We start from the raw sequence: 10,761 nt of genomic DNA on the forward strand, positions 1-10,761 counted from the left end.
CCCCTACTCCCCCTGCCCCCTGCCCCCCACTGAGGGCTTTGGGCTTTACCATACAAAATCAACACCAAGCAAAAGGCCTAGTGTGAATAATGGGGTAGAAGACACCTTTCACAGACTAAATTAAGGTGTTATTTAGTTGATACTCTTCACTGTTGTCTTTTAAAGAGAGTAATAAACTGAAAAAAAGGAATAAAATGTGTCTGCTTGAAAAACTAAATGTTTTATGGCTCATTTTTTTTTTTGCCTCTCTCCTCTCGTGTAGGCACGTTAGCAGAAGAAGAACCTGCTCCATGTTCATTGTCAGGCCATGGGCGCCACTGCACTGTTAATGGCACCGTGTGTAAAGACGGCTGGCAGGGGCCCAACAATGGCATCACCAACTTTGACAACTTTCTGTTCGCTATGCTCACGGTGTTCCAGTGTATAACCATGGAGGGCTGGACGGAAGTACTGTATTGGGTAAATAACTGCACATTCAAAAGAGAGCTGACGCAAATTTAGGTCACTTCACCTCCCTACCTGTCGTAAGGGTGATGTAAAGAAGTGTCAAGCAGTGTTTTGGAGGTTATTTGACCCCAAGGACATCTGGGGCAGCACTGTGGTATCATTTTCCTCTCACCTCTTTAATACAAAAAAAAATAAAAAATAGTGTAAATCAGTGATTTCCAACTCCATTTTATTAGAATGATTTTGTTATTTATTATAATTGTTTGTTTTCTCAAGATTTTGACTAATTATGACGAAATACAGCCTTATTTTCTCAAGATTTTGATGGCTTATGGCAAAATAATGGCTTATTTTCTTGAGATTTTGACTGCAACAGAAGACTTCCCCAATGTTATAAACAATATGCAGTATGTAGTACATTCTATATCATTAAACACACACATGTCCAAGTAGTTATAGCTGTTTGATAGGTAACACATTTTGGCGTAAGTTAACACCCAGTTAACACCCTCATTCGAGCCCTCCCCCCTAAATCAGGTGCTAATGCAACCCCTACTAACATCCTGCCATTAAAAAGCTTCATTAACGTTTGTTTAGGACTCAAAGTTTAGGACTCGAGACTTGGCTTAAGACTTGCCTGTAATGACCCAGGAATGTCTCGAATGTCTTGACTTGACTCGAGACTTGACTGTCAAGACTTACTTGTTACTTCCAACTTATTGACATGTTCCCACCTCTGGAATTAGCTGTCCACATTCCAAGAACTGGAGGCAAGAACAGTGTGGAGAATCACAACAGTTGTCACTTCCACCCTCCTCTCTCTCTCTCCCTCCCTCCCTCCCTGTCTTGCTCCCCCTCTCTCTCACTTCCCATTTATTCATCCGTTTCCATGGTAAACTCTCCAAATGCTAATGAGGCTATCATAGTGAGCTTGTGCAAGTCTGACGTTGAATCGGAGAGAAAGCTCCGGCCACTTGAATGGTGGGGGGCACACATGGAGTGGGCTGGAAAGAGATAAGACAGGACTGACAATGAGATTATGATATCTCCCTCTTCCTCTCTCCATCAGCTTCATCCTGTACTACCTGTTCTTATTTCTCTTCTCTTCACTCTCTTCATCCTCACCTACCACTTGCTGCGGGTGTCACCCCTAGTTCCTCTTAGATCTCACAGCTAACAAAGCAAAATTGTATTTGATTCTTTCAGCATCTGTGACTGATGGACTAAACAGAAAAATTGCATAAATAGGATCTTCTTAAGGGTTTTTTTCCTGTCATGAAAGCATTTTAACAGCTATAGCCATGATAATGCTGCCCACTTTATGAGAAATGTAGCACAAGTATAATTTCTAATCATACGAATATGAACATCCTAATTATAGTATTCATTCCATAATTACATCAGCTAAGATGTAAATCGGAGCAGACCACCCACAAACAGTGCTGAACGGTTCAGGTGCTACATGCAAGGCCAATCAGAGAGGCAGTCGTTTTTATTGAGTTTTCCTGTTCAAGTGAAATGTATGTGTGTGTATTTCTCTATTCCTCAGATGAATGATGCCATGGGTTTTGAGCTGCCGTGGGTCTACTTCGTGAGTTTGGTCATTTTTGGTTCCTTCTTCGTCCTCAATCTCGTTTTGGGTGTTCTTAGTGGGTAAGTGGCCACTTTAGTAGTCTAAAGCCTTATAGTTTTCCAGTTCCCCTCTCTCGCTGCCTTTCCTGTCTTTGCTTATATACACTGTGTGTCTACACTTAGGGGTGAGCAATATGACAGGGTGTATTGTATCGTGATGAATTATATCATAATATGTCACAATGTGCTTTTCTGATCATGTTGTGTATATATAGTCAGTACTTCAGAAAAACTGAGAATAATCAGTCCTGTTTAATTGGGCTTAGTACAGAGAAATCTTTGAAAATCATTGTGCGAGTTTTTGATAACATGTAGCTGCTTTATTCTGTCTGTTCCACCTTTTTAAACTTCAGACAAAATATGATGCATATTGTGTATATAGCTTCAAATCTTCAAGTATTGTGATTTTTAGGGTTGGCTTATATTTTTTGACCCCTTAGAACCCAACAAAGTTCTAAAACACCTATGGTATGAGACTTATTCATCACTTTTTAAAGAGAATATGCATAAGACCACACATGCTGAATATATATATATACACAAAAATTCAACAGTATAAAAGTTCCCTTTATTACTGTGCCAAAAGCAAAAAATAGGAAAAGTAATAACTAATACAATAAAACAAATGGAAGCATATTTTTGTACATTGTAAATATGTTAGGAAGAAAGAGCCAGCATTTCCTATACAGCTTTCTCTAATAAGATGTACAAAAACAAATAAATACATGTTAAATTCCTTAAAAAGCTCCTTATGATGTGTGTTGTGATGTGTATGTACTGTGTTACACATTTTACTCATCTCTGGTTGTGAGAATGACACAGTCCTGTTTAAAACATAATAATAATGATGGAATAATAAAGATCTGATTAATAGTGCAGAACAGGGGTGTGAAAAACACTGCCATGCCTGATACACTTATACCAGCGCAGCACCCTTTAACATGCTGCTGCCAGGACATCACTGCTGTACAGAGAATGATCCATGAGTGGTGGTCATGTGGCGATCCCTTTGCATTGATGGACAGGGTAGAGTGTGACTAATAAACTGTGGCCAGTAATTGTACTTAAGAAGTACACACATATTGTGCGTGGATCTGATGATATGGCCAGGAAGGATAGAGGCAAGTGCAGGTAACCCGGCAACTCAGTTTATTTACATGCCTTTACAACAGAAACAGAGGAATATGCGTCATAATAACCTGCAGAGGTTATAAAATGTCTTTGTTGACAAAAGTACTATTTTAGTGTGTTACGGTATCTGGTCTTCACCTATGTGTGTGTGTGTGTGTGTGTGTGTGTGTGTGGATGCGTCTGAAACACAGAGAGTTCTCTAAAGAGCGAGAGAAGGCAAAGGCTCGTGGAGATTTCCAGAAGCTCAGGGAAAAGCAGCAGCTAGAGGAAGACCTGAAAGGCTACCTGGACTGGATCACTCAGGCCGAGGACATCGACCCTGAGAATGATGAGGAAGGAGACCAGGAGGGTAAACGCAACCGTGAGTACCCCCACACACTGCACACCTGATGTACCAATGTTCACGCCCTACTTCTGTGCCATGTGTTCACGTTTGTGCTTTCTGCTACACTGTAATGCTGTCTGATATATGAAAATAACTAAAGAGTCTGTCTTTCTTCTTTTGGTCTTTGTTTTATTGGTGCTTTGAAAGGTACAGGCTCAGATTATCCCTCCGAGCCAGAGCCGTATTCAGAGTTAAAGGTTAGGAAATAATACTAAAACTGCACAACAGCATTCAGACCTGTAACTTATAACGTCTTTTAATTTGTTGATTCAGAGGGGAGCCAGGCTGAGGAGAAAGATGAATGAAAGTCTACTCACTTTACTGCCAAGGTTTTCTGCTATGATAGATACAAGCTAATGTGTAAACACAGCCATTTAATTCTCTCTTCATACTCTTCATTTTAAGGTGTTTAAAATGTTATTATGGCCCTAACAGACTAAAATCACAACAAGTAAACGCATAAGGAACAACACAAATAACATAAATCACACAATTACTATGTGCAGAGAACAATTTAACGAATCTATTCGCGTGAAACATTTTTTTAGTATACTAAAATTCCTCTTACCATTTCTCCAAAAGTCAAGCTCACAGTGTTCATCCTTGGTGTGTATTTCTTAGACCCCAACATAACTCAGTCGCTGAAGTCCGTCAGTTTGGCCTGGATCCTACTTCTGCAAAAAAACAACACAAAAGGAATGATAATATGATTTCACCTTGATGGATGGTGCAAAGTTTGAAAAACTGTAAAGGCAAAAGCGAATTTTTCAACGTGGCCTTTGTAATCATGGCTAAGTGCACCCCATTCGAGTAACGTTACTGTTAATCTTCCGTCTCTCTTTCTCGGCAGAATTAGGTGCACTGTTTACCTAAAAAATGAGAACTTACAGCTGTACAGCTGTGGGTCAGTATCCCCTCCAAGGCTTGATGATAATGCAGTGAATGATGGGACGTCCAGCTTGTCGTTGGCAAGTCATGAAGTGATGCATCCTCGATATTTAGGACAGATCAAGCACACTCCCGGGTACTTATCTGTTCTTGGTTACTGGAAAGGAACTTGGGTGCTGCAAGATGATGTAAAGCAAGAACGCAAGAACACACAGGAACGCATATTGAGAAACAGCTGTTTTGTGACACAATTTAGACAGCAGATGATTATATTAAAAGGAGTAGCTTGCCCATTGATGAAAAACTCATGTCCCTGAAAGTTCTCCGTAAGCAAAATCTGGCAATCTTGGAACCTGTTCTCTGACTGAATCTCAATATGCTGAATGCACTGCTTAGAAAATCAATTTAAGGGGGAATTCCACTGATTTTTAAGAAAATCTGCATAATTGTTCACAGCTGTAGTCATAGGAACCAGATGACCAACATGTGTAAAGTGTCTAAAAGCTAACTTTTGCGGAAAGTTATTACAAATACTAGCCCCTGGCTCCTCTCTCCACCACTGAAAGAAAAGGTTGTAAGTTTGTAGGTTTCTCAGTGAGCTGTTTCACCTCAACCCCACTCTGAATAGCTTAGTTTACATTTCAACAGTTACATTTTGTGGAATTCCACTTGAAGCTCCCAAGTACAGGATGTATGTATCTGTTGATATAAAGTTTCAACATACATGTTTAACTCTGAATACGGCCCTTAGTCCCTATTTTCGACTGTCAAGTAAGGAAAAAAAAATTGCATGTTATTTAGGCGTTAGTGGCAAAATGTACAACCCTTAACCCCTGACCATAATCTTCTAGCCGCAGTCCCAGCCTCTATCTCCCTCGCTTCCTCTCTCTTAAACTCATATAAGAGTCTTAATCCTCTTTCTGTTGACTCATCCCTCTGTTCTCCCAGCCGCCCTTGCGCACACATTCCTCCCGGCCTCGCTTTTCATTCTGTCCCGCCCATCCTTCTGCTGATCCCGCTCCTTCTCTGTTCTCCTCAGCTCAGATGTTTTTGTCCTACCACACGTTCTTCTACCTGTCCGTCCTCTTTGCCTGATGTTGCCTGAAAAAAGGAGAAACACACAATTAGGAACGACAAAAGCGCACTTGTCCACACGCAGACCAGGCTTTAAACAGTCTTGCTGCCCCTTGACAGTAGGTTTATCTGTTATGTAAATCCAGCTGAATGCACACCCTGCAATTATAGCCTCACTCAAGGTTGTGCTCAGGGATGCAGTTGGAAGTATGTAGATTGTCTAGCCATTCAGCATCTGTATAAAAGTGCTGTTTAACCCTTCCAGCAGCAGAGCTAAACAAATCTAATGAAATATTTTTTAATCATTCATACTAAAATTAAACAAAATACACATAGTACACAATCACAGAGCGAAACGTTGCTGCAGTCTCGGGTTTTATGAATATCTCCTTTTCTGCTTGGTTTATTATAGATGGTGTTATTAGGCCTGATAAAGCGGAAATGTATTACATCTTACAGTTTCAGCCAGTCTGTCTGTCTGTTAGTGGACAGAGGACAGTGAGTGAGAGGATGAGAGTTAGTGAGAGTGAGAGAGAAACAGCGTAATCCCAATCCTCTTTATGTAAGCGGCGCGTGACGCACTGCAAAACACACAATTCAACTACCCTGCATCCTGTTTTTGTCTCTGTGATTCCTCACTCTCTCTTTCTTTGTCTCTCCTGTCTTCTTCTCTGTCAGTTTTTCTCTCACTGTCCGTCCACTTGTGCATCTGTGCTGTTTACTCAGAGGTGAATTATGTGATGGACTCAAAGTTTCGGTTTGATATTCCTTGCTCAAGCTACAGTGTCCTACAATCAGAAGAATCAGAATCAGAAGAAGTTTTATTGCCATTGTCAATGAACAGGATTCACAGACTAGGAATTTGCTTAATAAATACTAAATACTAAATAAATACTCTATGCAAATACAAGAGAGAGTGTTGAGTATATAAACCAACGAATAACATATTAACAGAGTGTAGATTTTGAGTGGAATAGTCCTGTTATGGCCACTTCTATCTATGCTCTCTAGGATAAGATCGTTTTGATAGTAAAAGAGAGATTATTGCTAATAGGGCTGAACAGGTAATCATCTTCATATCAAAATTGCAGTTTGAAAGAGTGCAGTTTCAATTTGTGAGAGCTGCAATTTTTATTATGTCCTATTTTATTTAATGTTGACTCAACTTTTAAGTGGGGAAATTTAACTTATTAAGAGTTTGTGACGTGGCAGTCTAGCACCCTACATTCGGTATTCAAGCCCCAAGGTTGAAGAAATTGATGTTTAGTTATGTTGATCTACAACATCTGCCAAATAATTAAAATAATCAGTGAGGATTAATTGCATTAATTGTCTTATTTGCTCACATTTGACCATAACCCTCTATTGCAACGTTTTCCTCACTTTACAATAACGTTATACATATTTAAGGACGCTGCCAAGGTTAAAAATAAAGGGCAGAGGTTGAGTCAGTCAGCAAAAAAGCATGTGTTTGTTGATAAAACCTCTTGGTGGGCGCTTTCAACTCTCTTTAACATTCAGTTATGTGAATTTGCAGAAATATGTTTGTTGCCCAGCAAAATTGTGCGACTTTGGAATGGATTTAGCCAGTCACAAGCCAGGTCTCACCACTTCAGGGAACACGGATCTATATCATCTCGTCCTGTCACACAATGCCGCCTCAAGACGGCATACCCCAAAAGGACCCCTGATTGGAATTGAATAATCAGGTCAATTTAACTGGCTGTTTTGTGGAATTCAGCCAAGATTCAGCCAAGAGCAATTCCTTGAATATAATAAAATATTGCCTTAGACGATAAAGCAAGTAGTCGTGTAGTTGTGTAACTGTCAAATACAGCTTTGGTATCCTGCAGCACTGAGATTTGAATGCTGGAGAGATTGTGTGTTGTTAGGGTTGCCACTTAAGCCGTGTAAAATTAACACGTTGCCTGAACGTGTCACCAGCAGTGCACCTTTCCCATACAGCTGTTCCTTTGCTGAGGGTCATCTAATCAAACCCACTCTTTAGGTTTAGTTTCTAAATAGGGAGGTACAGTAATGTCATTTTAGTCCTGTCTGAATGTGCCATGTCAGTTACTTCTTTACTGTCTGTAAAATCTGTGGTAGGCATAACTTAAGTTCATATTCATCCTGCGGATGTTGATGTCGGTAAAAATGTTAATATTTTATACAGAAAGTGAGTTTTTTTAAGTATGAAAGCATTTTTTGCTCGTGATCTCTGTGGCTTTTGTAACTCAAGTGTACGACGCTGAACAATAAAATGATAGGAGAACGTTTGATTTTCTACAGTGACGTTGACTGACACCGTCACCATTTAAGACAGCAAGACACAGGACTAGAGTGAATGGAATAACGGTTTAACTAAAAAAGCTTGAATGTTTTCTTCTCATTTCTGGAGTGAAGGAGGGCCTAAATCAAGTAGCCACTTCCATCTCTTTCCATCTCAGGTTTTCTATCCTGTGCAGATTGGTCTTAAACATCTGGACGCATGTCCTGTGGTAAAACGTCCCCGTGTAAAACTGATCAGACTAAGATTAGTGCTTTACTATTACTCAAATTGCTTGACTGGATGAAAAGAAGAAGAAATACTAACATGTGAAAATGCCTAGGAATAGAATTATGGACAGGCTTAGAAAAACCTGGACAGTTCAGGGAAATCCAGGACGAGTGGCAGCCCTGTCAGTGGTGTGTGATTTGGAGCTACCTGTAGCCTTTGGCTCTCTTGTTGTGTTCCTTTTCTGTGGCTTAAGCTGTGCAGTAATTCACTACCTGCCGAACAGCATGCTGTTGTTGGAATATAGTTGTCGCTGTAAATAAATGCTTCCTGTGTTAGACTGTTGTGGTTTCGTACTTTTCCTCCTCCTCATCAGCCTATGAGCCTCATCCTCTATTGAAAATGCTTCACACAGTTCCTTCTTTCTCTTTTTTCTCTTCTTTTTTCCTGCGCTCTTCTGCATTTGTCTCTTTCAACTGTGAGTGCTGTAACGCTGCTCTATGTGTTCAACCAGTAGATGCTGATAGCGGCTTCTCTTCCTGCTCTTCTGTCTCTCTGTCCCCCCTGCTGTCTGATTGCATGAACTGCGTGTAAACTGAAAGGGGTGACGATGGCCGATCTCACCCAGAAGAAGAAGGCAGGGAAGTCTGGCTGGTTCAGTCAGTCCACAGAGACTCAGGGTAAATTCTGCCAACTGAGTTTGTGTGTTTGAATGTGAGGCAGAGAATGGAAATGGTGGTTTCGAAAAAAATAGAAATATACATAATCAAAAAAACTGCATAATGTTTCACCCTGGGAAATATTAAAGGAATATTTCAGTAAAAAAAAATAATTACACAATTTTCCCCCTTACCCTCTTGCTCAGTTAGTCAATTAGAAAAGTTATCTTTGTTGTTTGACATTTGCGTCTTTGTTTTTTTGTTTTTGTTTTTTTCCAGAGATGCACTAATTTACACTAGTAATCCAAACTTGTTCAATGTTCAAAAGTTTGGAATAAATATGTTAATCAACGTAAACCCTATTTGGTTGAAGATAAACATCTAAAATGATTCAAATATGCTAGCCCAAAAGTTCGAAATGACGAGTTGGCGAGACTTGAAATGACGAGACTTAAGCTATAATAAAATTAGATTTTGTCATATTTCTAAAGACAAACATTAATGTAAATAGATCATAGAAGTGCAATTTTTATGATTTTATTCCCAGAATTCTTGAAATATTGAATAAAACATCTAAAAATACCTTTTGGTTGTAACTGTGGTTGTAATATTTATAGCCACATTGTATACATTATTGTTAATGGCAAGTGATTCCAAACTTTTGAATGGTAACTGCATGACATTCCTCAAACGGTGTCGAAAGTATGAAGGGAAATTCCATCACTTTTTCAAAATCTTATAATTCAGTCATTAAGAAGAAGTGTAGCCCAATAGCGTATCACAAACTGCTTGTACAGTCTTAATGATTTTATGCAGAAAGTTAAAAAAGGGTGGAATTCCCCTTTGAATAATCTTAAGTAGACTTACTTTTGTGGTTTCTTACACTGTATGACAAGCTGTTGTCTATAAACTGTAATAGCAGGCAACTTGCAGCCTGAATTCCATCTAAAATGTTGTCAGTTTTTATACATAGCAGTGTGTCATGCTAGGGGAAGATTGTGTAAATTAGATTTTTTTTTACCAACTGTCCCTTTAAGGGTTTTGTGCTTTCCGTGTTGGTGGCAAGTTGCAACTATACATGCATAAAAGACAGTCTTCACACCTGTACTGATGGTCCATGCCTGTAACAGCTGTTCCATTCATCTTAGCTTTATGATGGATCATAAATTTTCACTTCTGAAACTAATAGAAGAAATATGTTATTACATAGTCATTTTTGGAAATCCCTGTTTTATAGTGTTTCATTTATGTCGTCCTGAATTGTCAAGGCCAGCCCATACTGCTCCATGATTCAGTGTGTTTTCTACTCCTCAGCGAGCATGCCTACCAGTGAGACGGAATCTGTTAACACGGACAACCCAAACGGAGAGGACGACAAGGCCCGCTGCTGTGGACCCATCTGGTGAGAATTAAAGACATACACACACTGCTTGTGTACGGTTTCAAGCTTCCCAGAGTGTTTATTATCTTCATACATCTTGGAATATCTGTTTTAATCTATGTGCATGTTTCAAAGTACGAGATGTACTTGCTTTCACTTGCGTATCGTCACTGTTGCAACAAAACCTCATCTCCAAAACGGTCACTACCGTTCTGAAAGCAATCCCGGGGTGGGTAATCAGGAGAGTCGTGAGGGTTCCTGGTGGCCTAGTAGCATTTTCAGCCAGTTACTGTGAGCTAATTTATGAACTCACACATATAAATACAAGAACACTCCGACAAACTATAAAGGTTACATCCAAGTTCATATCAGCATTAATTTAGAGGTTCAACCAGTGGCCCCCACCTCAGATGGTCCAGCCCTGGTAAGAACTTCAAAGAAACAAGGTGGTACCAAGAGAACAAGAATAAAACTTACGGAGATACTTAAGGAGGACGAGGAGATGGGTGGTGAGAAATGTTGAGGGGACCTAGCTAGTATTAGTTGGTAACATATTGGCTGTCATGATTGTCATATTTAAGAAAAAAGCTTCGGCCCTTTATCTCAGTGTAGCATATAAATAATAAGCGTATAAATGATCAATGAGTAGAATAAGAAGATTAAAATTGTG

General features: G+C 39.6%; 1 protein-coding gene across 2 annotated transcripts in view; it reads left to right on the plus strand.

Annotated features, from left to right (window-relative positions):
* The window catches only part of cacna1db (calcium channel, voltage-dependent, L type, alpha 1D subunit, b), a 150,358-nt gene that overhangs the window by 93,012 nt on the left and 46,585 nt on the right, over window positions 1-10,761 (plus strand). For both annotated transcript variants that reach the window (XM_037536116.1, XM_037536117.1), the window contains 5 exons: window positions 263-459; window positions 1,997-2,100; window positions 3,402-3,571; window positions 8,654-8,731; window positions 10,025-10,112. In XM_037536116.1, coding sequence (XP_037392013.1) covers window positions 263-459; window positions 1,997-2,100; window positions 3,402-3,571; window positions 8,654-8,731; window positions 10,025-10,112 — 637 coding nt within the window. The remainder of the gene's footprint in view (window positions 1-262; window positions 460-1,996; window positions 2,101-3,401; window positions 3,572-8,653; window positions 8,732-10,024; window positions 10,113-10,761) is intronic.

Source organism: Pygocentrus nattereri, chromosome 29 (genome assembly GCF_015220715.1).
Source record: "Pygocentrus nattereri isolate fPygNat1 chromosome 29, fPygNat1.pri, whole genome shotgun sequence".
Classification (NCBI taxonomy): Eukaryota; Metazoa; Chordata; class Actinopteri; order Characiformes; family Serrasalmidae; genus Pygocentrus; species Pygocentrus nattereri.